General features: G+C 46.7%; 1 protein-coding gene across 1 annotated transcript; it reads right to left on the reverse strand.

The window, feature by feature from the left end:
- Ncaph (non-SMC condensin I complex subunit H) lies at window positions 1-26,016 on the reverse strand. Its single transcript, XM_034495323.2, has 18 exons — window positions 25,876-26,016; window positions 19,302-19,539; window positions 18,890-18,980; window positions 17,934-18,026; window positions 17,304-17,439; window positions 16,628-16,752; window positions 15,309-15,498; window positions 14,188-14,279; window positions 13,254-13,456; window positions 11,196-11,344; window positions 10,611-10,717; window positions 9,684-9,806; window positions 7,133-7,243; window positions 4,955-5,128; window positions 3,582-3,698; window positions 2,646-2,737; window positions 2,189-2,264; window positions 1-533 (listed from the first exon to the last, which is right to left on the reverse strand). Exons 1-18 carry the CDS (start codon window positions 25,892-25,894, stop codon window positions 474-476), a joined length of 2,196 nt encoding a protein of 731 aa, XP_034351214.1. The 5' UTR covers window positions 25,895-26,016; the 3' UTR covers window positions 1-473.
- Between the last annotated feature and the right edge of the window lie 748 nt (window positions 26,017-26,764).

A 26,764-nucleotide genomic window follows, 5' to 3' on the forward strand; every position in this document is an offset into this window, starting at 1 on the left:
CACTGTGCCAGAATAGTTTTATTTTGGGGTATTATATACACTTACAAGTTTAAAAATGATAAATTTTATGTACATAGATGAGGGAATTCTTTAAAGACAGTAAGATGCTACAGAGAAACTATTCTCCACAGTACAGATGGAAAGTAGAAAGGTCACAGAAAGTGACCAGAAGCACACTGATATAAAGATCAGACTGTCTTTATACTCCAGACTAAAGCTCCCCTCACGTAGGTGGATGTTAGATCAGACTGTCTTTATACTCCAGACTAAAGCTCCCCTCACATAGGTGGATGTTACCCATGTGAGACCTTCCAACAGCATGGAGCTTCAGAGTGTGGCATCCAGACTGAAGTGACAAGAGGGGCAGAGAACCAGCACTGTGGTGGTTGGCTATAGTCACCCTATAAGCCCACCACCTCTCCATGGTCACCAGGAAGCAATGGGCCTCCCGCTGCAGACGTCTCAAAGTGGACTCAGTCCCCTTGCATCACCAGAACATCAGAAAGATCCTCTGTGCCTTCCAGCTTCAGATTCTGAGGGAAAAGAAACACAGGCTTTGATAGACTTGAGAACAGAATCCTGAGACAAACTTTAGTTGAGGAGACAAGGTGACTACAGAGAATGAGTTGTTTCATCAGTACAAGGAGAATCATCTCGTGGCAAGTACAGTTTGCACAAAGCTGCTTCTCAGGCCTTGCCAAGTGCAGGAGAAACACAAAGATCCTTCTCTGCCTCTGCTTCAGTTAACAGAACTCCCACAGAAGACTAGCCTGTCCACGTAGGCCCTCAGGCCATTACCCCACCCCCGAGCTGTTACACCGACAGCTGCTCAGCGCCCATCTCACACCTCTCTCAACTTAACTTCAGGCAGCTTTTCTCTTGGAACTAGCTGACTGGCAAGACGATCTTTTTCTCTTAAAGGTGCAGTGGTGAGACCTGTCAGCACTCAGCATCCGCCCGCCCTCTTCCCTAACTTGTCTTCCTGGTATGTTGTACCTCAGGTTCTCAAAGCTATTGAGATGGGGACTGGGCTCAGTGGTAGAGCACGTGCCTAAGTCTGACCTCTAGCGCGGGGGTAGGGTGCTGCAGTGGTGCTTCCAGTTTGGCCAATCAGTTGTATGCTGCTGGCTATGGAGGCAGAGGAAGAGAAGTACAACCATCTGATCCTAAGCCCCACCACACAGCAATGATGGATAGGGTGCACATGGGAGTGACTAAAGGAGAAAAGAACAAGGTCTGGGACGAAGTGTTCAGGGAACATTTTTCTTGGGGGTGCTAAGCTCCGAGCTATCACAGAATTCTTAGGAAACGTCAAAATGGTCCAAGTCTAATCCTGTGTCAGCCTGACAGCGCTCGGGCTGTGGCCATCTTGCATTCTTCAGCTATCCAGGCCTCTACAGAGGAGACCTGAATGCGGCAAGAGGGAGTCAGGCCGCTAAAACCTTCGCCATCTCTAGGGAACAGGGCAGAGCTGCAGAGCAGGGGCTTCAGTGAACCACACTCCTACTCCAAATGGGTCTCAATGGCCGCTGTGTGCTCTCCTTCTTGTCAAGGTGGTAAGAGTACCCTAGTCAGTTATTCAGATTTTCTTAGTCTTTCTTCAGGTTGCTGCCATGACAGATGCCTCAGAGCTTCTGTCAGGAACCACATAGAAACACTTCTACTGCCATAACCGCAGACGGATGCTGTGTGCCTGCCACTCTTGCCCCATGGGCTTTTTTTTTTTTTTAAAAAAAGATCTTTATTTTTATTGATCTGGGTGATGGTGGTGGTACACACCTTAATCCCAGCACTCAGGAGGCAGAAGCAGGCAGATCTCTGAATTTGAGGCCAGCTACAATTTGGGCTACAGAGCAAGTTCCAACACAGCCAGGGCTACAGAGAAACCCTGTCTAGGAAAAAAAATATTTTATTTTATTTTATTTTATTTTATTTTATTTTATTTTATTTTATTCGTGTGTGTGTGTGTGTGTGTGTGTGTGTGTGTGTCAAAGGCCAAAAGAGGGAGTCAGATCTCCCTGAGCTGGAGTTATAAGAGCTGTCTGTTGCCCAATATGGGTGCTGGGAGCTGAAGAGGAGTATGTGCTCTTACCCACTAATGTGGCAACCCTTGGAAGATCTGCTATAAAAGCTCTGAGCTGGCAGAGAGGATGAGTCAAACGCCCCCATACTTACTCCGATGACCTACCTTTTCATTTGCTAAGTGTAGGAGACAGGCAAAAGCCAGAGGTATGGAGAGGTTCTGAGCCATGAGCGAGGGCAGCCTAGAAAGAAAGGGGCAAGCACAGAATAGGTCATGCAACCCAGAGAACAGGGCTCCTCCATCAAGTATCACACACATACATACACACACACACACACACACACACACACACACACACACACACACACGTAAAAACTACAGATTCACAAAGCCTCGTAAGCAGGTTTTTCCAGTTTGTATTTGGAAATGTTTCCTAGACTGTTCCAGCCACTCAAACAGGGAAGGGTTTTTTACAGCTTATCCAATCACAGGGCAGAGAACAGCTCCTTCAAGTGTTTATATAACGTAAGATGTGGACAATGGGCCCATCGTACTAAAAGTCCCACCAAGAAGTTGACCAGGGCTCAGAGGGGACAGGGCAGCCCTGTCTGTCAGTGCGCACCTTGTCTGCAGGTCCTTTGTGAGCCCACTGAGTTTCTTCTCATCAGCCACTTTCTCAGAGGCCCCTTCCTTTCCACTGTCAGTGTGGTTTGCCTAACCAAAAACAAACAAACAAATAAACAAAACAAAAAACAAACTTATAAACTGTAAATCCCATAAAAAAAATGTACTGAATGACGCAAAGATAAATTCTTGGGTATCTCTGAAGACCTTAAGGAGGGGGTCTTAGTTTGTCCCCCACACTGGCACTCTTAAGAGGTGCTAGAACTTCTGTTTTGTTTTTGCTTTTGAGTTTCTATGTAGTCCTAGCAGTCCTAAGGCTCACTTTGTGGACCAGACTGGCCTGGAACTTACAGAGCCGCTTGGCTCTGGCATGAGCCAGCACACCTGGCTGAGTTACTGGAATCCCGAGGTGTGACTATGGATAGTGGACCATATGCCCTCGCTCATTCTTTCATATTCTTGCCATGATACGAGTGATTAGACCCTATTCTGTGCTTCTGTAAAGTACGACTACAAGACCAAAGCAATGGTGGCAACTCACTGCAGACTGAAACCTCTAAAACTCAGCCAAGGTAAATGCCTTTTCTCTGAGGTGAGGGTCTCCGCTGTTTGTTAGAGTGCACACACTAACATGGTGACTGAGGCTTTCTCTGATATATCCGAGACCACACAGCTTAGATTCCTAGATAACCATGAATCTCAATGTACAGCCAGCAAAATGTGTAAGCAAGAATGGAGTTTGTAGAGCCCCATGCATCTGAACAGCTAATCAGGGTTCTAGGTCTGAACACTTAGTCAGGGTTTGCTTTACTCTCAGGAGAAGGAATCTGGCAGCATGATTATTTCTCCAGTGTTCCTGCTGAGAATCAACACCCCAAATCATCAGGTGTCCCCTCTTACACACTGGGGACCTAAGGAGCATGTGTGCTGTTACCTCTGTGTCAGCCTCTTTTCTAGAAAACTCTGTCAGCAGACCCCACATACTCTGCTTCAGCTTCTTCATGTCCATCCTTTTGGCAGTCTTGGCATAATGAATTTCTATTTTATTCACCTGAAATAGATGTAACAAAGCAAAATTAGGCAGAAGAAAAGCATTCACTATCAATTTATTGTAAAACAGAAGTCTGGAGTGAAAAAGTTGGAAATCAAGGAGGAATCCCAGCCAGGCACAGTGGCGCACACCTTTAATGCCAGCCCTCTGAGGCAGAGGCAACTGGATCTCAGGGAGTTAGACAAGCCTGGCCTATAGAGCGAGTTCCAGGACAGCCAAAGCTACTAAGTGAAACTGTCTCAAAAACAAAAGCAAAAGCAAAAAAGAAAGCCAGTCTCAACCTCATATATAGAGCTCCCTTTGTAAACACTAGGAGTTCCCTGCAAAAAGGTCTCTTTTTGTTTTTACCTTTTGGACTTTGTTGTTTTGCTATTTATTTATTTATTTATTTATTTATCCCACGAGATGGGCAGGAGCGAGCGGGATTTGAACGCCCACAGAGAGAGAGGGCGTGGGTCCGTCTGCAGACCCACAGAGAGAGAGAGGGCGTGGGTCCGTCTGCGCCCTCTGCAGACGGACGCCTTAAGGGCTGCGCCACCGCTTTGTTTTGCTTTTTAAGGCAGTCTCAGGTAGCCAAGTCTGGCCTGACCTCACTATTTAGATCCTCTTGCCTCCAAGTTGTGGTGCTGGCATTACAAGTATGTACCACCATGCCCAATTTTAATGAGCCAGAATTTAAGGAGACAGTGCAGGGGATTAAACCTAGGGCTTCGTGTATAGTAGATAAACACTACCAACAAAGCTAAATTCCCAGATCCTAACTTCTTTTAATCAGAGGAGATTCAGATTGAGACCAAGAATTGCAGTGTAAGAAATGAATAGATGAACTGGGTAGCACCCAGCCTGGCTCTTGGGATAGGGCATCAAGTGTGTAACATGTGACATGAGAACTGAATCTGACCAAGGTCTTTCAGAAGCCCACAGCAAGGCTCTCTGCTACAGCCTTCATTCATGTACTTTATTGGTGTGACCAATCCACTCCTACTTACAGCTTGGGTTTGATTCTCAACACTGTATAAGTAAATAAAAGTTTATTAAGATAAAATACGGTCTTTGGAAAGATGTCCTTCCATATAACCTAAGTAGTTGATGGCAAGTAACTAACCAGTGAGCAGTTTAGACAGTGCAACCCTGTGTGAAAACTCAGACAACAGGTTAAGAGGGAAAGGGTGGAGTGCAGGCTGATGGGACTCACATCCGAGAGGCATTAAGAGATAGCCAGGAAGCCACACAATTCCTTGCTGTCTCCTCCTTACCTTCTGAGGCTCAGCCACCAAGTTCGACTCTCCATAAGTTGTGATATCTACTCCTTGGCTTTCAGGAGAAATGTGACCATTCTCTTGTGTTGTCTTTGGATCAGATTCAAGGTCAAGGGTCCCAACTGGTCCCGAAAATAAATCGTCTGACTCTTCATAGTCACTGTCAGCAGCCTGGGCAAGGAAACAACCCTTCAAGTTTGGCAGATGCTGTCAATGGAGCTTAGAGACCACCGGAAAGAATCAATGTACACAAAGCAAGCAGAGCCCCACAAACGTGGCCTGCTTGCTTCACTTCCTCCTGCTTCACATAAACCCTACTACAGATAGAAGAGTCTCTTATTGGCCTGAGACCTCAGAAGCATGAGTTTACAGAGTGCAATGACCACAGACTAGTATCCCCTTTGCTTAGGAGCTAGATGAATATTTCACTTTACAGAAAGCATTCCCAAAGCGCTGGAGCAAAGCTTGTATCCCTTGCCCAACAAGAGCACAGAACAGGGGCTGGGCATGTAGCTTAGCACAGAGCATTACATGTGAGGTACTGGGTTCCATCCTTATCACCCCAAAACAGTACAGAAAATCTCAGGTATTATTTAATTTGGTATCAGGAGCAATGCCTTCATATACTCTGGACATAGACGCTCATGAATCCCAAGATGACCTCAAACTTGCCTTGTAGCAAAGGCTGGCTGGAACTTCTGATTATCCTTCCTCCACCTCCAGTGCAGTGTTAAAGTAAAAATGTCCCCACCCATATACTCATAGGGTGCACTATTAGCAGGTGTGGCATTGTTGGAGGAAGTGTGTCACTGGGGGTGGGCTTTCAGAGTTTAAGCCAGGCTCAGTGTAGGTTTCCCCCATTCCCCGACTCTCTCCCTGCCTCCTGCCATCTAGATATGGAACTCGGTTACCTTTGTAGCACCACATTACCTGCATGTCACCATGCTTTCCACAATGCTAACAATGGACTAAACCTCTGAACTGTAAGCAGCCATAATTAAATGTTTTCCTTCATCAGAGTTGCCATGGTCATGGTGTCTTCACAGCAATGGAACAGTGACTAGGACATCTGGTTTATAAGGTTCTGGGGAGCAAACCCCTGGTTTCATTCATGCTGGTCTACAGTCTCAGCCCACAGAAAGTAATTCTCAGAACCAAGCCCAGAGTGAACAGGTAAGAACTGTGAGCTAGGCGGTAGGGCAGAACTCCAAACAGGTCCCCGGGCTGGTCCTTACAGGCGCTGACGTTAGAAAAGCATCAGCCAAGAGGTCAGACTAAATTTTCATTAAAACACAACAGTCTCTCCCCACAGTAAGGAAAGAAACAGAACATAGGACTGTCCAGTTCTGTCCTGGCATGCAGGGACACAGGGGGCTCCCCCCCCAACCCCCGCTTCCGTTTGCTCTTTCTTTCAGGAGACTCACAATGAGAAACAAATTATCAGTGCCCACCAAGGTCCCAAGGTCTGAAGATGAGGAATGGCTTGTACAAGTCCTCCTGATAGGTAGTACCTCCAGACAGTTCTTGGCCCTACTAGACCACACCACTTTCACATGCTTACGTGTTCTATCTCATAGCCAAAATATTAGCTCCTATGAACAAGAAGTATAGTTCTATAACTTTGAAATCCCACAATAGCCAAGATTAGTGCTGTGTTGTGCAGGCCAGAGATTATTCATTAGCAGAGTGTCTTAGTTAGGGTTTTACTGCTGTGAACAGACACCATGACCAAGGCAACTCTTATAAGGACAACATTTAATTGGGGCTGGCTTACAGGTTCAGAGGTTCAGTCCATTATCATCAAGGCGGGAGCATGGCAGCATCCAGGCAGGCATGGAGCAGGAGGAGCTGAGAGTTCTACATCTTCATCTGAAGGCTTTGAGGAGAAGACCGTTTCTAAGTGACTAGGAGGAAGGTCTTAAGGCCGACACCCACAGTGATACACCTACTCCAACAAGGCCACACCTCCTAATGGTGCCACTCTCTGGGCCAAGCATATACAAACCATCACACAGAGCCTGCCCACTGCTTCCTGTACCTGGAATGTGAGTAAAGTGGCCACGCTGAGCTCATTCCTCAGAACTGTTCACTGGTATGTACTGAGACAGAGGACAACAGAAACCAGGGAAGAGACCGCCCTCCACTTGGAAGAGGCAGGAGCTCTTCTCCCCTTACCTGAAGTCCAGGGCAATAGTTGGAGGTGTCGTTAGGGTTGTTGTAGTCATAGTCTTCAATCTCCTCATAGTGCTCAGTCTTTGCCTTCTGGCTCTGGCCCGTCTTAAGTGACTAGAATAGAGGAGGGGTGTGCAAAAAGAATCTCTAAAAAAGCAGCTGCTGGACGACGCTGGGGATGGCAAGACTGTTTCCTATCTCAGTCTCATTTTAGAATGATATGACCCTACAGTGGGGACCTAAAAGGCTACATAGTCTAACCAAGTCTGTCTCTACTGCACAGAACAACAGAAAGTACAGGACACAGAGCCTCTACTCACCCCCAACCAAAGCATCTCCTCCTCTGACCTGCAACTGCATCTTCTGCAGTTTTATTTAAAAAACAAAGGCTGGCCACTTGTCTACAGCTTTCTAAAAGGAACTCAATTGTACTTGAACAACCTGCTAAGAACTCCTTATCTTAAAGGCACCTACTGAGGCTGGGGTAAGGACTCAATACAGTGCCGGCCTTGCAAGCACAAGGCCTATGTCTGGATCTCCATTTTTTCCATGTAAAAAAGCAGGTGTGGTTGCCCACATCTGACCCCAGTTCAGGAAAACTGAGAGATAGGCCCCTAGAACTCTGCTGGCCAGCCAGTTTAGCTCACTGGTGATTACAGGGCGAAGTGAGAGGCTGTCTCAGAAAAGAGCTAGGAGCATGCTCAGTGGGTGCAGCTGCTTGCCACTAAGCCTGACTACTTAAGGTCAATCCCCAGGTTCAATATGGTAGTAGAAAACTGACTCAAAGTTATCCCCTGACCTCTACACATACACTGTGGTACCCATGTGCATATTTCCACACAGGATATACAAGGAAGACACCCAACATTTACATCTGTCCCAGCATATACACATGAGTACGTGTGTGCATGCACAAATAAAGAAAGAAAGGCAGCCGCCCCTTGCTGGGGCAAGCACTGCTCACTACACAGCAAAGAAAGAAGCATGAAGCTCTTTCCCTGCTTACCACTGAGTTCTCATTCAGCCTTCCACAGCTCACAGAACCGTACCTCCCCTTGGGAGTGCTCAGTGACCACAGTCCTCAAACATCAAAGCTCTTACCCTGTCATCTATCCTGGAATACATCTGAGTTGAGGAGAGTGTGGCTGGAGATGGATTAGCTTGCAAAACTATCTTGACTATTCTAATACAATTCTAAAATCAACCCCTTAAAACAATATTTTTATAATACAAAATCACAAACAATATCATATATTTAGTGAGTTAAGAAATGGCTCACTAGCCAGGCAGTGGTGGCACACACCTTTAATCTTCATACTTGTGAGGCAGAGGCAAGTAGATCTCTGTTGAGTTGCCAGTCTGGCCTACAGAGCTAATTCTAGGACAGCCAGAGCTACTATGCAGAGAAATACTGTCTCAAAAAACCAAAAAGAAAAAAAGGAAAAAGAAATGCCCAACTTTCTTCCACTGTTTCCAATGACACATGAAGCTCTTCTCCACCGGAAAGCCCTTCTTTGTGTATGTGTGAGCTTGCCCCTTGCCAAGCTTCTAGTGTCCTTTTCAGTGCGGCTCCATGGAAGAATAAAGCATCTCCAGCTCCTGCCGCCTGAATGCCTGCCTCTCACTGATTCTGAGTACAATAATGACCTCAAGTTCTTTCTTCCATAGGAACCATTACAAGCAAGGCGTGGTGGCTCATCCTAGCATTTGGGAGGTGAAGGCAGGAAGCCAGGCTACACAGGGAGTTTCAGGCTAGTTTGAGCTGCAGGATAAGCTCCTGGGTGGGAGGGGTGAGGGAGGGGTGAGGGTAGGGTGAGGGAGGGGGTCAGGAACAAGAAACAAAAGTAATTTGTAGAAATCCACTACTGACTGGGGTTGGGAAAATCAAACAATAAAAGCCAGGCCCTACGATATGATGGCTTTTCTCCATCATCTTCACCTCTGAATATGCAAATCACCATCCTGGCTATCCTACTGAAAGGTTCATAATCACGGCCCCAGGGGCGTATCGGTGAATTCAGGAAAACATATGCCTATGGTTAAAACTGCATGGTGACTAAACACAGTGGTGCACAACTAGAGTGAACCCAAGATTGAGGCAAGTTGGGAATATGTAGCGAATTCAAGGCCAGCCTGAGCGACAAAAGAAAACAAAAGCTACAACATGCTCCTTAGTAAAGTTTAGTCCCTAGTACCACAAAGAGAGGAAAAGAACTTAAGCTCTTGCAGAGGAACATACAAAATAAGGAGGAAGCTACAAACCAGTGCAAGAGTGGACCTACTAGAGCTGGGCTGTAACCCAGGCGGAGCGTTTCCCATGATGGTGTGCAACCAAGCTGAGTGGCCCCTGTGATGGGCGGAGCTCTCTGAGTGAGGGCTCTGCAGTCTCTGTCCTCAGCTTTGCCTCACCATCTGCTCTCTGTGATCCCTCCTGGACACCTTCCTTTCATCTGAGGTGCTGTCCAACAGCCACAGGACAAGCCACCTGATCCACACAGGCCATCAACAGGTCTGGCAGCCACAAGAGCTTAAAGGAAGGGAGGCACCATCTTACCCTTAGGCCTGGTTTGAGGTGAAGCCGGAACAGATTATCAGTTTCATAATGGAAATCTGTGGGAAGAGTGGTGGCTTTCCAATTCTGGTTTTCCAAAGTGGCCTTGGTCAGAGTGGTAGCAACCTATTTGTTTAAAAAAAAAAAAAAATCTTAATAACAATGATAAATATCACTTTAAGGCATTTAGGAAGGGTTTGGGCATTGTTCCACTACTTGCAACTCTCTGTATGATGAAGTGCCTGTACTGGGGATGAGAGTAGATGCATTTAATCGAAGTACTCAGAGGCACACTGACATGAGATCAAGGTTAGCCTGGGCTGTAGAGGGCAGGAGACTGGGCTATACGGTGTTACCCTATCTAAAGTTTTAAACTTTCCTGACCCTGCCACTGTCTTTGTTTCTCAATGGTCCCTTGGGGACTGAGAAGGAGAACAGACTACTTGTTTACCAATTAAAGTTATAGCTAGGTATGGTGGCACACTGGGGAGTACAGTCAGGAGGAACAGAAATTTAAGGCCAGCCTCATTTATATAGCAAGTTTGAGGACAGCCTGCTACATAAGACCTTATTCCTAAAAAGCAAAAACTGAAATATACAATAACTTTCTGCTTGTTTCTTTTGTTGTGGGTCTCTCTATGAAACTTGGGTTAGTCTGAGCTTAGGGAGCCACTGCCTCTGCCTCTGAGTGCAGAGAGAAATTAAAGGTCTGTACCACTACACCAGGCCGTACAATGATTTTGTTGTGGTGGTGGTAGTTTTTCGAGACAAAGTTTCTTTGTGTCGCCATCTGCCTGCCTCTGCCCCTGCAGTGCTGGGATTAAAGGTGTGTACCACCCACCCAGCTTGTACAGCGATTTTTGAAAAGCCTGTTTGGAAGGGCAAGTGCAGTGTTGTCATCTAAGAAGGGCAGGAATATCTGGCACAAACCTTTGTTTTCTGAAAATATGCATCAAAATCGATATCCTCATCAAAATTAATTTCAAAGTCTTTCTTTGCATTCTTCTTTTTGTTCTCTGTATAGGAGGCAGTATCTTCTGCAGAAATAAACACAGTTTATAACACTGTTCACCTCTGTGCCAACATTACTTTCATTTCACATCTACCAATGGCTACCAATGGCCTTGTCAAGCTTACGGTAGCATTTATGGCAGTTACGCACCACTACAGTGGTAGAACCACACCTCATGCCATCTAAACTTAATGTTTGTGGAAGGCTGGAGAGGATTTCCTCCTGCCACTCCTACAATCTAAGTCATGCTGGTACGTGGAAGCAGAGTAAGGCCATGAGCCCTGCTCTCTAAACCTTACTCGTGCCCCTCATGCTAACTGACTCTCCTCCAGCAGTTGACCACTGACTGTGCAGCCAGAGGCTGGCTCAGCTCCCCTGCTTCAGCTCCTCCTCAGGAGATGCACAGAACAGAGACCAGCAGCTCTTTCTCTGCTCACTGCTCACTGCAGACTGCATGCACTGCTGCACTGCACTGTCTTCAAGTCCCACCCACAATGACTTACTCTTGGGTCGAGGCCTAAAGCGCCAGTGATCTGGTCCAGCCCACATCTTCATGGTCCGGGGACTGAAATAGGAGTACTCCCCAGGTTTCGAGGATAAAAAAGAGCTCATAGTTTGGATGTCTCTGTCCCCAAGGGAAATAATTTCTTCCCTGTAACATATATGAAATCATTTGTTCGTGTATACTGCATGGAATATAAACCGTACAGTTACATGTAAAGAAGCCGATGAAACAAGAAATGCTAGCTACCTCCTCTACCACAAAGGAGCACTTCTTTCTTTTTCAATTTTTTTTTTTTTATGTTTTATATGTATGGGTGTTTTGCCTACATGAATTACATACATGCCTGGTGCCTCTTGGGGCCAGAGAGGGCATGGATTCCCTGGAGCTGGAATTACAGGTGGTTGTGAGCAGCCACTGGGACTCTCTAGTCCCAGAAGCAGCCTTTCTAAGAATAAGTCCAAGCAAAAACTTCATTAAGAAACCTGCGAGTTAGCTAGATGGTTGTGGCGCATGCTTTTAATCCTAGCACTATGGAGGCAGAGGCAGGCAGATTTCTGTGAGTTCAAGGTCAGACTGGTCTATAGAGTGAATTCCATAACAGCCAGGGCTATACAGTGAGACTCTGTCTAGAGAAACAAACAAATGAAGCCACTAAGTTTCTATTTGTTGGGTGGCTTCAACTATACCCATCTGAGAGACAAGAAAACAGGTAGATCAAGGATCTTTTGTGTTTTTAGGCAGGTCCCTAACTAGCTCCGGAGAGCCTGAAACTCACTATACACACCAGGAAAACAGCAGTGTAGGTATGGTGGCACGCATAGGGAGGATGAGGCAGGAGGATCTTGAGTTTAAGGTCAGCCTAGGCTACACAATGATGTTTAGTCTCAAAAAATAAGCAAAGGAGCTGAGGACTGGATGCAACTGTCTGAGTCGCAGACTTGGGTCGTCTCACATGTATGGATTTTGCTACACAACATGACAAGCTTGTTTCCATTTGCTCACTGACTACGACCCCTAGACACTGCCTTAGTTAGTTCCTCCTAAAAGTGAAAAAGATGTCCCACTTCACATAAAGAGGCCTGCTCAGCTCAGCAGCTTTGGTGTGTGAGGAAACTCTCTCCTCAGGCACCTCTGCTGGCAGGTGAGGATAAAGGTGATGAGTGAGATTTAGTCTTGTCTGAGAGTGGTTCTGTACTGGTACTGAGCTGAGAATGAATCCTTATGGCACAATCTACAGGGTAAGCAAAGAAAGCTGTAAAAAGCAGATTGGTTTTCTCTACAGAATCTCAAAAACAACAAAAACAAACCAAAACACAAACCAAAAGCTGAAGAAATCATATATTTCAAACCTAATTTTAAAAATTAAAACATAAAACCCCACGTTTCTGGCCACTGGATCGATGCTGTCAAGGACCTAGAGCACGTCATGGACTCACGTGTGTAGTTCCACGAGAACTACAGATGGAACAAGACTGCTTCAGAGCCTCCCTCTTGGGTCCCCACCTGAACTGTGGTCAGCTCTCAGTGGTTAAGCACTTACAGGCAAAGGTGTGAGGAACCTGCCTGCCTCCTTCCCCAACAGCCAGCCTGAGGCTGTACAGAGCCCTGCAGACTTACACAACTCTCCAGTCACCCAAAAGATCCTTCAACACATAGGGTGACAGATACCCGTAGCCCAACTCTATATAACTAACAAAATCTATATTATACTGCAGTTTAAGGCTGCTCTTCCCAATCTTCACCTTCTTAGGAGGCTATCTCTGTCACATCTTCCTGACATCACAGGGCCCCTCCCCTTCAGTCTAGCTGTCCGAATGCCACTGAGCTAATGATTCCTGACAGCTAGCTTAGAGGCAACTGTTAGCCAGCAGAACACGTCATTCCTACTCTCGGAGAGGGAGTGAGCACTGCCTGTCAGTTCTATAATGAAGTGGACCACCAACCTGCAAAGCCCCGTGTGAACCTGTGAAGCAGCCATGTGGCTGCCCATGTGTTACACATGGCATACCAGTCCAGCTAACTGGAGTTAGAGGACCTGGGACCCCAGAGGCCTTACTGGCTGCTTTGGACCTGACAGAGCTCCTTCCAACTCCGGAACTCTTCATGATCCCCAGCCGCAGAAGGATCTGGTTCATCATTGTCAGCAAAATCTTCCACCAGGGGCCCATCAGGGACATCCTCTTCATCGTCATCAACCTCAGCATTGATGCCAAACACTTGATCATTCTTCTTAAACTTGTCCACCAGGGCAGACACAGACTACAGGGAGAAGACATGGCTTTCCAGCTGTCCCCGTTCTTAGGACCCCAGCTCATCCCTGGAAAGCAACCACCCTCATTTTCAGCCTCTCCTTTTCCTGCCCCCTCCCCCAATGCCCCACCTGCCAGCAGCAGCCCCTCAGGAGGAAGTTTACACTGTGCAGTGCAGGTTGAGGCTGCATTGTGTTAGGTACATTTAGCAAAACACTAAACAGGAATCTGCATTCATTAACTGCATGTTTGGAGAACAAAGTTTTCCATGGAGACCATTTATGCTGGAGGTTGTAATAAGTAGGCTAAAGGGGCCCTGCTAAAAATACACAAAGGAAGGCTTTAAACATGACAGTTGCTCAGGAAACAGTGTGCCAAGGGACTTAACCCCCAAAAGAAGGAAATGCCTGTAGCCTGACAGAAGCTGGAGACCAGAGGCTACTGTGATGACCATGCTCAAGAGCATATCTGACCCTCGGGAAGCAAATGAAGGGACAGGGAACTGAGCCCAGAACCCACAACTGTATGATGGTCCTGCTGGGGTTCACAGCCCCACCCTCCCAGCCAGGCTGAGAATTCCTACACAAGTACCAAAGGAAATATTCTCTGTGCTCCTGAATAAATAAAGTCCATGTCTCAGTTTGGGTTCCCACTGGGCAGAACTGATCTTGGGCTAGCTAACTGAAACCACCAGCCACTGAGGAAAGCCCCGAGTCCTTATAAACCCAAAGATGACCGCACCTCATTATGTGTTTCACTGTCCCACTTAGTAAACTGGAACCCGGCCAGGGAAGGGCAGAGCTGGCGGTCTTCCACACACTGCTGCAAGGGAGCTGGGGGACAGCAAGATCATGGGAGAGATTACAGGAGAGCCAAGGTCGCCACTTTAAAATGACACAGAGGGAGAGGCAGTCACCTCACTCACTCAATGTTGGCTGGCTGCCAACCTCCCAACACAGACACAAGTGCATTCACAGCGGGGTCAGGCTAAATGCTATTCCCAGTTAAATGCAAAGGAGAAACCAGATGTACAGACATTTCATTCTGAAGTGTAGCTCAAAAGTGCATAAGTCTCTCTTTAAAATCACACAAAGTCCTTTAGTAATCACGTAATGGTGACAGTGTACTCGTATATGTAAAAATAAATAGCTACATCATTTAAAAAAAAAGAAAAAAATAGAAAGAACGTAACTGAAAGTACCAGTGCGAGCCTGTAATTCCTGCACTCATGAACACGCGCGGTCACTACACTGCAGCACATGCCCTTCACACTGTCCCACTCACAAGTGTGAGCGGTCACTACACTGCAGCACATGCCCTTCACACTGTCCCCTACGACATTCCTGGGTCGGGTCAGGAGGAAAGAGGGAGAACTGGGGGTAAGGGGAAGATGTTGAAATCCTGACAAGTATCAGGAAACTACTAACTACTAACAGCACAGGTCAGTTCTTAACTGCCACAAGAATAAGTCACAACATCCCCACAGGTCCTGAAAAGTCCTGTGAACTGGGAACAAAGAACAAGCTGTCTCTAGCCAAACAGATGTCTCTTTCCTGCATCCCAGCTCAGACATGGACCCTCCAGGTGAGCCTGTGAGTGCCAGAATTGGGTGCTGTAAACAGTGAGCAGATGAGGTCCGTGGGACACGGACACAGTGGTGGCTTACTGTTTCGCCTCCTTACCACAGAAGAAGGAAGAAGAGAGTGGACTGCTAGGCACTGCCCAAGAACACCCAATGTGGCTTTCCAGAAGAGCCACCTGTATAATGTTCAGTGTTGAGAAGCAACTTAAACACTGCCCCTATGACTATGAGAAGCATCTCTGGTGACTAAGATGCCCTGGTGAAGGCTGACTTTACTCACCTTTTAAATCTGTCATGTCTATGAAACCTAAATCTGGCAACTCGAGAGGTTCTCCCGACAAGAGAGTCTGCATGTCAGAAGGAAAAAGCAGCTCACTTCTATAGTCCTGGCAGTGGAGGGTGGAGAGAAATACCCCGGCTGTGCTGCACTCATCAAAAGAGGCTGCCGTCTTCTGAAACATAGGATCCACCTGCATGCGAGAACAGGGAACCAAAGAATGACAGCAGGTAGCAGCAGGAAATGCAAGCTCACCCACAGCTCTGTCTATAAGACTGAATGTCTGTGCGTAGTCAGATGGACGAGTGTTGACAAGTGTACTTTCAATCTCTCTACTTACAACACACATGGACAGACATCCTGCCTCTGCAGGCTGTTCCTAAATGGCTACACCGAACAGTCCCAGCACAGTAAATGACATCACAACAAATTCTGTTGCTTTGACAGGCCACTGGGATGGAGCCAGTCACAATTTCCTTCCTATTTGTTCCGGGGACTTCTATTGAAGGTGGGGTCTTACTCTACCCCCAGGTTGGCATCGCACTCAGAAGCCTTCTACTCCAGCCTCCTGAGTGTGATTACAGGTGTGTGAAACCACATCTGGCTCACTACTGTTCCTCTGAACAGAATTTTTAAGATTTGGGAGAACCCAACCAGGATGGTTAGGTGAAGGACAGGCAGTCAGAAGGGCTAGTGGCAGGGCAATGGCTACAAACATTACAAGGAGGCTCTGAGGCTGGGTCAGGCAGAAGAAGAGCACAATCACGTGATACCAACCCAAAGGTAGATCACATCCCACGCATGGGGACAGGGCAGGACAACTGTATGTGAGGCCAAAAAAGGACATCACCTGGGATCTCCCAGGAACACATGCTCCAAGATGTGGCTTCCAAGTAGTAGGACTTGGATCTGATAGCACACATGTGGCTCCCTGGCCGTCCTGGAAGGGTGTGATCTTGCTGTCTTCCAAACCCCATCTCAGCATCCTGGGTCCCAGAAAGGGACATGCTCTACACTTCCACCCTCTCAGCTGTTCCCATCCAGGCAGCTTCACAGCGCCACCATGAGCATTTACTCACCCTTCCTCCCCAGGGCCACTCACGCACCCAGTTCCCCAGAACCAGCGTTGTCACTGCTGGCTCCTTTCTCAAATGGTAACCATTTGCTCCTGTGCACAGCCCAGACCTACAGGTCCTGAGTCTGCAGTTAATGACCCAAATCCATGCAGCCTTTCTTCAGAGCTCAGCCACGCCACAGACACCATCCCTACCGACCGTCCTGCTGAATTTGCCAGAGACCACACGAGGCGCACACTTCCTCACCGCACACTTTCCGTCAGCCTCAGAGACATTGATGTTGCTTAGATTCTGCTCGATGGTTTTGCAGGACTGCTTCTTCTTCGGCTTTGCAGCCTTTTTAGTCCTTTCTGTTTCAACAGCACTTCCATCTGAAGGAGTAACACCAGTTCTTAAGAACCCTCTACAGCAGTCGTAATTTAAACAGGAAATCCCCTCAAGTCAGCAGGCTCATTTAATCTGCTGCTACAGAGTAACTGGATTACTAGACAATACATTTCACTTCTAATAAAAACCATGCAGAAGCTCCCTAGTTAGTGTTAACTCAATTTTGCCTGAGTAATTCCCAAAAGCTTTTATACAGTCTTTGGAACTAGTGTTGCCAAAGGCCCTTAACAACCAGTAAAACCTCCCCGAGAAACCCTAGCACAAAATATAAGTGTAAGGTTTGTCAGTCGGATGAGGCTCAGTTCAATTTCCAGATATATAAAATAATTAACCATCCATCATGAATTCTCTACAGAAGCAAATAAACTAGACTTTCCTGTATTTTCATGGAAAACCACATTCTGGAAATAGCCATGTCTTCAAAGAAAAACAAAAAGCCTTCCAAATTTTTGTGTTTTCATCCTGATACATCACTCAAATGTTGTCCAGTACACACTAGAAGAAGCCCCTTCAATCCAGATCCCAGCCTGTGTACCTCCACTGTGGCTCTCCTCTTCCTGAGGTGGCGTGTCTTTGCCCAGGCCTCCGAGGACTCTGTATACATCAGCATGGACGGCATCCACACGGACGGCATAGATCTTGGTGCTGGCATCCAAGGTGCCAGCGGCCACCTAGTTCAAAAGCACAGCTACGCTCATAAGATGCACAGGACAGCACTTTGAACATTAAAATCCAGCTAGAGTTATAAAATACTTACTTAATAAATACAGGTGCTCAATGACTGATGGGAAATAAAAACATGTCTCTTTTTCTCTGCATTTCACCCTTTGAGAAAAGGATATAAAGGAGCCTGGTACTGTCTCAGCAGGGGGCTCTTGTGTGTGCAGAATCCAAGTGTGTGAATGGTACTATCTCACCAGGAGTCTCTTGTGTGTACAGAATCCAAGTGTGTGAATGGCACTGTCTCACCAGGGGGCTCTTGTATGTGCAGAATCCAAGTGTGTGAATGGTACTGTCTCACCAGGGGGTTGTTATGTGTGCAGAATCCAAGTGGGTGAATGGTACTGTTTCACCAGGGGGCTCTTGTGCGTAGAATCTAAGTGTTACAATAAGCATTGGAGATAAGCACTGGGTGTGCTGTACCGGAAGTGTGCATTCTCCTTACTTTAAAGTTGGTTGGTTCTGTGTCCTTCTGCTTCAGAATCTCTGACATGAAATCAATCAGATGCAAGCCAAAAGCATTCTTGGTAGTGATTTTCTAGGGGAAAAAAAGTTAAAAATTTATTACTCATAGGCTTGGCTTATAAGTGCATGCAAATAAAGTTTACATACAAACACCTATCATGTAAAGAACCCCACTAAAGTTTACTTACAATACAAATACCTACACTGACCTCAGTTCCCATAACCACTTGCAACACAGCCTAACTTGTATGGACCCCCTCCTCCTGAGAGCTCTAACGCTTTGCTCTGAGAACTTTGCACAGAGGACTCAGTCAAGTTGGGACCTGGAGCAGGAAAGTCAGCAATTTGTCAGTCACCCAGTTTATATGTGGGAAAGAGAGGGTTCTAATGCAGGGTGACTCCAGAACTCATTATTAGCTTCTACACAAACACCATGTGCCTCTAAGCCATGTTGTTGTGTGTGAGAGGTACTGAGAGCAGGCACTCATAAGAACAACATCAAAGCTCTGCCAGAAACAGTACAGCCACTCTAGAGAATGAACAAACCATTACGTCTCCTACCTAAATCAAGAAAGCCCAGAATCATAACTGGGCATGCTAGTGTACACCTAAAATCTTGGGAAGTGACGCAAGAGGATTGCAAGTTCAAGGCCAGCCTGAGTTACATAGCAAGATCCTGCCTAAATAAATATAAACTAAGCGGGGCATGGTGGTGTACACCTTTGAAACCAGAGCTTGGGAGGCAGAGGCAGGTGGATCTCTACAAGTTCAGGGTCAGCCTGATATACAAAGTGAGTTCCAGGACAGCCAGGGCTATACAGAGAAACTCTGTCTCAAAAAACCAAAAAAGCAAACAAGAAAAACCAAAAAGCAAATAAACCAAAAAAAACCAAGCCAATAGCAACAACAACAAAACTCAAACCAACAAATACTCACATTTTCAGTAGAAAGCTTGATACAGGTAGAGTAATGTTCTGTAATCTGTGTGTTTGTAAACTTAGATATGGTAGTTGAAACATCAATATTCCTAAATGAAAAACAAAAATTTAGCAAGGATCTACACTACAATTACGTCAAAGCACAAACCCAGGAGGTAAAGGTGCTCGTTGCCAAACCTGATGACCCAAGACTGATCCCTGAAACCAAAGGAGGGGAGGAGTAACTCCTGCTCCAACTTACATGCACACGTGCACAGGCACACACACACACACATATACACACACAGAGAAAATAAATATTAAAACTCCTCATATTAAAATGAGGAACAAACGCCAATGACATCCTCTGGAGGCAACAGGACCTTACAACCCATGGCACCCTGACAGAACTAAGGCAGAACTGCACTTACCTGTTAGGGGAGGCCAGATGAATTGAATCTGTACTGAACTGCAGGTCAAAGACCCTGGAGCGTCTCCGCTGCATACGTTCCTTTTCATCGTCATTCTGAGGGAAGTCTTTCAGGACTGGGGTTTTAGGAGTGCCAAGAGGGGCCTTCCCAGGCCGGGATACTGGAAGTTCCCGTTCCAAAGGTGAGGAAACAATGTCCTGTTGTCCATGAGTCTTCAGAGAAGAGTTATTCATTGTTCCTGGTGACAGAACAAAATACTTGCTCGAGAAAGCTTCAACAAGCACGCCTTTAATCCCAGCACTTGGGAGGCAGAGGCAGGTGGATTTCTGAGTTCGAGGCCAGCCTGGTCTACAGAGTGAGTTCCAGGACAGCCAGGACTACACAGAGAAACCCTGTCTCAAAAAAAAAAAAAAAAAAAGCAAGCAAGCAAGCAAGCAAGCAAGCAAGCAAGCTTCAACAGAATAATTTCCTATATGGAAAGGGGACCTGGCCCTGTTGTGGGGCTCTCTGCATGTTCTCTTTGAAGTCCTACAATGCATGATGCTAGATACTACAATTTGGGTTTCTTGGTGGAGTGGAGGTTGAGGGGTAAAGAAAAGATGATAGGACATATATCCAATATCCACTTTGCAGCTACTGTTCAAGCAAATCACAGGCTATATGAATGGCAGGGCAAGACTGAGGATGGAGTTGATTGGTAGAGCATTTGCCTAGCATGCAAGGACAGCCTATCCCCAGCACTTCCAAGGACAGAGAGATGGATGAGACAAAGCTGCTGCCTTTGATAAGCTCACAAACTGGCAGAACAGACATCTGTCACTCATAATCCCAGGCCAGGGAGACACTGGTGCTAATCAACGATGACGCTGGTCTATAGTCACACAGGCTGGGCTCTGATCCTGACTCCTCCATGTCTTGGCAGGAAGATGAGAAATAACATTGTAAATATGTAAAACACAGACAAGACCATATGCAAATACAAAAGCCTTAAACAGTGACTACATTAACCAAGCAGAAAAGTATGAGAAACTTGGGGCTGGAGAGATGGCTCAGCGGTTAAGAGCATTGACTGCTCTTCCAGAGGTCCTGAGTTCAATTCCCAGTAACCACATGGTGGCTCACAACCATCTGTAATGGGGTCTGATGTTCTCTTCTGGTGTGTCTGAAGACAGCTACAGTGTACTCATATACATACAATAAATAAATAAATCCTTAAAAAAAAAAAAGAAAGAAAAGCATGAGAAACTCAAGTTTCCTCACCTCTGATGTGACACAACTCAACACCAAATTTTTATAATCTATTTTTATTTTATGTGTACTGGTGTTTGCCTGCATATATGTCTGTCTGAAGGTGCCAGATCCCCTGGAACTGGAGTTACAGGTAGTTGTGAGCTGCTGTATTTGTGTTTTTGTGTGTGTGCATATGTTTGTGCGTTCGCATGCTGAGAATTAACCTGGGTCTTCTGGAAAAGTAGCCAGTGCTGTTAACCATTGGGCCATCTTTCGAGCCCCAGCCCCAACTCAGGAAATTGTTAGAATCACCTAGGAAATGGTTTTATTAGGAATATTTAACCTAAGTGTTACTAACACTTTAGATCTCACTGCCACCCTGTAAGAAATGTAAGACAGGGGAACGAGTCAAAGGGGACACATAAGCATTTACCTAAATTGAGAATGGGGACACTGTATACAAAAACTAGTTCACACCTGTAATCCCAGCATCTAGGAGGCTGAGGCAGGAGCACTGCAAAGAGTTCAAGCCCAGCCTAGACTACATAATGACTGGGTCTCAAAAAGGAAATGAATGAAAACTTTAGTATCATTGAAGATAAGAACTGTGGCAGAAGCAAGACTTTCCTGAGTAATGCATGCCTACAGGCTGGCAAGCCTCAGACTGAAATACAAGGCTTCTGACTTAGGTCCAGTGGCACACCTCATCACATCACAGACTCCTCTGCTTGTGCCCAAGGACTGACTATTTAGAGAAAAGAAAGCTCAGCCGTCTTTAGAGGTACTGATTCAGACAAGCAGTGCTGAGACACAAACTAGTGCCAGGGAGCACAGAAAAGGGGCGGCTGGGCTGAGTGGCACATGCTTATGATGCTGGAGTTGGTGGGACCCTGAAGTTTGAAGCCAGCCTGGTCTGTGTAACAAGTTCCAGGCAGGCAGGGGCTATACAGTGATACAGTCTCAAAACAAGTAAAAAGTAACAAGCTAATTATCAGAAAAGCCAGGGGGGGCTCTTCTAGATGGGAAGAAACCAACACAGACCAAGAGCAGCACATAGGTCTCAGCCAAGCCCTGCTCAAAAAGGTAGTAGCTAAGAGCAACATTTGGGGGTGATTCTGGAAATCTAGAATAAAGTCTAGACCTTGAGTCTAGGAAATCCATTTTTATTATCTTAGGCATCGCAGTGATATTTTGATGTAGAAGGTCATTTCTTGGAGATGTGTGAAACACAGCTTCTGTGTGGAGTGATCTGAAGAGTGTAACTTGTAAATACAAGTAAGCATGGTAAAACAGGAACAACTGTTGGATTCAGGTCCTGTCTTGGTACTTCAATTAAAAGTTGGGAATCAGATGGTGTGTGTGATGGGTATTTGTGTTTTGGGGAGAGGATGAGGCAGGAGAGGAATAGGGAGGACACGAGCTGTGAGCGAGGTGGCTTTAAATGCAGTGGCCAGGGTAGGCTTTTTCAAAGAGGGCACACCAGAAAGGATCAAAGCCATGAAGACTATCTGGAAAAACCAAGTGGAAGCAGGGGACACAAGCCAAAGGTGAGAACATGCTGGCACATGACAGGGCCTACTGACGGGGCTAAATACAGCAGCCCACGAACATAGCAAGGCCTCTCCAGAGGCTAACAAAGCCCCAGGCTCTCCAGGGCCAAGGAGGAAAAAACACTAGTCAGAGCAATGGAAGACGGATTAGCCAGGAGTGTCTGGGCCTGACTCACAACCACTATAATGACTTCACATACCACCCCACCCCCAAAAAATATTCACACAGGGTCTCATGTAGCGTAGGATGGCCTCAAACTCACAACAGCTGAGAGGATGACCTTCAACGTCTCTTCTTATTGCCTCTACCTCTTGCATTCTGGCATTATAGGCATATACCACCATGCCTGGTTTACATGGTGCTGGGATCTAATCCAGGGCTCACTTAACGCTAGGCAAGCATTCTACCAACTGAGCTACATCCCCAGTCCTACCTGTGCACCTTAAATGCAGTGAGAAAGGACATGACTGGGTAATGATGAGAGGAAGAACAAAATGAGCTAACCTGAGCTTCTGGCTGACAGAGGATCCTTCTGGTTGTCATAGTGAAAACCAAGTAAGAACCAATTAGAAGGGACTTAACAGTAAGCAACCATCTTAACAGTAAGATGACCAGACAGGTGGCAATACTGAAGATACGAGGTGTACAGACACTGATAGGTCTCCATGACGTCAGCCCGACTTCCTGGTGGTTAAAATGTGGACTGTGAAGGCTGAAAGCTAACTCCGAGTTATCATCAACATCGGACTGAGTTGCCTGGACCTGAGGAAGCTATAGAAGAAGCATGCTGCGAGCAGGAGGCAAGGCCACAGCTTTAGAGTCTCACATTTTCTAGCCAGCCAACTGCACTGCACAGCTGGAGGGGTCATGGTAGATTTTAGGGGCAATTCCCAGCTAGATGGTTTGGGGGTCACCAGCAGGTATTCACTTAACACCAGATGGGCTCACGGAATAGGTGAACGAAGAGCTGAAGGCTGAGGTGGGTCTCAGGATACTTACAAAACCACACACAGGACGAGGGCTGGGAAAGCACGTGTAGTCGGGAAAAGCCAGCACGGCTCTACCAACTAAGCCATGTGTTCTCCATGGCTTTTACTGTCTTTATGACTAGAACGCAGGTGGACTCATCAGCTAGGGGGACAGTGAGGGAGAAGGCACTGGAGAGCTAAGGAAAGGAAGAGGTGGTCATCTAGAATTAGGAAAGAAGGAAGTGGGGAGCGTGGCACAGCTCAGCAGCCCCGAGGATCTCTCTCTGGCCACTATCAAATGTGCAGGACAGCAGTGTTTAAATTAACCAGGGTATTGCCAAGAACCTGTAAAAAAGAGGACCCAGGAAGACACGCGATCATAGTGACGGACTAGGAAAGTAACGTAAGTAAGGAGAGGGACACAAGGTGGCAATAGGTGGTGAGAAGCCATAAAATATAAGTCACAGAAACAAAAGCCAACTTCAGTATGTGAGTAAGAGAAAATGAGCTGGACACACAGAGGTGACAGCAAAAACACGACAGAGGATCCCATTACCGCTAATGACATGGTCAACGTGTGACTGTGGCACTGCTGATCTACTGTTTTAGAGCAAGACACAAGATTCCTGGAAGGAGATAAAAGAACCCTAACTCATCCTCATCCCTACCCCCATTTAAGAAACAGAGAGCACTGTTTTAAACATGGCTTCATCATGTATTAGCTAAGAAAACTTCAGACAAGCAAACAAGCTGTCCCTGCTTCACCACTGCCCTAAATGGAAGAACGCTTGGCTTTGGGTATGGCTAGTGGAAGAGTCCTTGCCTAGCCCTCATCCTTGGCTGGTAGGTGGGCATGTGTTGAGAGGAAGGGAGAGGGAGGGAGGGAAAAGGGGAGAAAAGGAGAAAGGGAGAGAAATGAGAGGAGGGAAGGAGGGAGAAGGAGAAAGAATGCCCAGAGAGAGAACCAGGCACAGACCTTGTTGTTCCCAAACAGGAGACACAGTGCAATTACGATACGCACAATAACATTTTATAGGAACACAGAAAAATAAGAGGCTGGGGATATAGAACAATATAGAATTCTTGTCGGCACGCACACACCATGGCACAAGACTTCACCACAAAAGTAAACAAAGAGACACAATAAACAACAAATGCTTGTCCACAGGCGGCCGGAGCAAAGGCAGTCCCAAACCTTTAACGCTTCCTACAAGAGGAGTATAGTTAACACAACTCTCATCCAACACCAAGACAGCAAAAAGGTCAAGAGAGGAGATGAGAGACGTTTTATGGGCAAAAACCAAGACATATGTGACTCTATAAGTGTGGGTAAGGGAAGGAATTGAGAACTGGAAGCACTGATCCTTAGAGCCTCACTGTCCGCTCTCTGCGGTGGGCAGTGCGCGCCTAGTTCAACAGATTGTTACTGAAGTCGAGTACTTCCTTCTGCCTGTCTTCTTCCTCCCACTCCCTCAGCCCCTCTGCTCTGCTGCTTCGGTTCTCAGCCTGAAGTGGGCACTTCAGGACTCGTCTCTTTTTCTTCTTGAGCTGCTCTTGGCTCCTGTGATAGCCATAACTTGAGTTTTTCCCAGCGCCCTCCTCTCACCCGGCCACCTGCCACTGGTCCTGGACGTACTCTCCACAAGCTGTCTAGTGCTCTCACCCGTACCCATGGCTTTATGATCTCCATGATGGAGAAAAATAAATCTACCTCTCAGCCTATGGACCTCTGTCAAACTCATCCAGTAGATACGGAGCCCTTCACCCGGGCACCTCTCCAGGAAGTCCTAGGAGACACATCCAAAAGCAAACTATTATTTGAAAACTCTTACTTAGGTCTACCAGGTCCTGCCTCTTGTCAGTCTCACTAAGCTTAGTTATGATGGTCTAGCTCAGTAGTTCTCAACCTTCCTAATGCTGTGACCCTTTGACACAGTTCCTCATGTTATGGTGACCCCCCAACCATAAAATTATTTTCATTCCTACTTCATAACTGTAAATTGCTACTGTTATGAATCATAATGTTAAGTATCTGTTTTCTGATGGTCTTAGGCAAACCCTGTAAAAAGGTCATTTGACACCTCCCCCATGGGGTCTGCCACCCAAAGGTTGAGAACCTATGGTGTAGTTAATTCCTAGATCAGTCCAGATTCCTTCCTGGTTCTTCTCTCGTACACGATGCTTGCCCATAACGTTCTTCCCAATGTTTGCTTAAAAATCTGAAGTCCATGATGGGCAGGAGTCACAGCACTAGGCCTTATCTGTCAAATTTTTTCTGTACTGTCTCAACTTGACACAAGCTCCAAGAGGAAAGAGTATTTATCTGTTTTGTTCCTCCCCCGCCCCCTTTCAGAGTGCGTTTCCTGTAATCCAGGCTAGCCTCGAAGTCGCTGTAGCTGAGGATAACCTTAAACTTCTGATCCTCCAGAATCCAACTCAAGTGCCCAAGCTTCTTCTGTTGCGAACCTCTGCATCCCAAAGGGAGCCCTCAAAGACTTGAATCAGTTCCAAAACACAGGCACGAATGCTCAACACAGAGCGGTCGACACTGCTTCCACAACTCCCCATACAACGTCCAGTCCAGAAAAAAACCCCACTTTATCCTCCATTAGAACCGGGGCGCGGGGAGCATTAGAGCCCGGGCGCCACTGGCAGCTACACCCTGATTGGCCCAGCGCCCCGCTTTCCCTTGCCTTTTCTTCCCCTCCTCCGCCTCAGCCCCTCGGCCAAACCCCGCCGAACACATTCGTTCCTTCTGGACCTGTCCACGTGAGCACCCTTGGGTCCTGATCCTGCCAGCCGCACCTGCACCCACTCGAGCTCACCTGAGCGCGGAATCCTCATCTTGCTCACCACTTCTCCGGAGTTAAGTTTTAAATCGCGAGCGCCAAGCGTAGAAGCGCGGTAACCGACGCGTGACGTCACTGGGGCGTGGCTTTTGGTGCGCCTGCGCCGACCGTCTAAGCAGCTGATAAAACGAGTGGCCGCGGAAAGCTGGCGGGAAGTCCCTCACTGAAGTCCACTCGAGTGAGCTTGGTGCGGTGGTGACCCAGCTGAAGCCCTTTGGAAACACTCTGGTGCTGAGAGCTGGACGCGGAGTAGGATGTGTGGATCTGGGCAGGCAAAGGCTGTGCTTTCCTAGAATCTGGATTGTAATGGGGAGGGAGGTTTCTGAGGAATCGAGGTTCTTTGCCTTAAAATGTGAAGATCTTGCGTGCCGAAAGGGAAACAAAGACTTAACCCTCCAAGTCCACAGTTCTGGGGAAGTCTCTAAATGTTCTAACTTTGCTTTTTAGCTTCTGTAGTTCCACTTCTGGCTAACTGTTCATGTTAACTGAAGTGTGTCAACCCAGAACATGATTTTTGTTCTTAAAAGCTCACCATGAGAAAGGCTCAGGGCTACATTCGAATCCTGAATGCTCAGTACGGGCTAACAAAGACTTTCTATTGGTTTAAGCCCACTTCCAAACAGTCCTCTCTGGTGGACCCACAACAGTGGGATTATGGAGAGAAAAGATTACAATGTCCCTCATCTTCCTGAATGCTGATAACCACCCAAGATCTTCACATCAGCAACCAGGATTGAACACTCCCCGCCTCATCGGTTACTGGGCTTTTTGCCTCTGAAAAAAAAAATCTTGGGGCTGGAGAGATGGCTTAGCAGTTAAGAGCACTGACTGCTCTTCCAGAGGTCCTGAGTTCAATTCCCAGCAA

This window comes from Arvicanthis niloticus, chromosome 2 (assembly GCF_011762505.2).
Source record: "Arvicanthis niloticus isolate mArvNil1 chromosome 2, mArvNil1.pat.X, whole genome shotgun sequence".
Classification (NCBI taxonomy): domain Eukaryota; kingdom Metazoa; phylum Chordata; class Mammalia; order Rodentia; family Muridae; genus Arvicanthis; species Arvicanthis niloticus.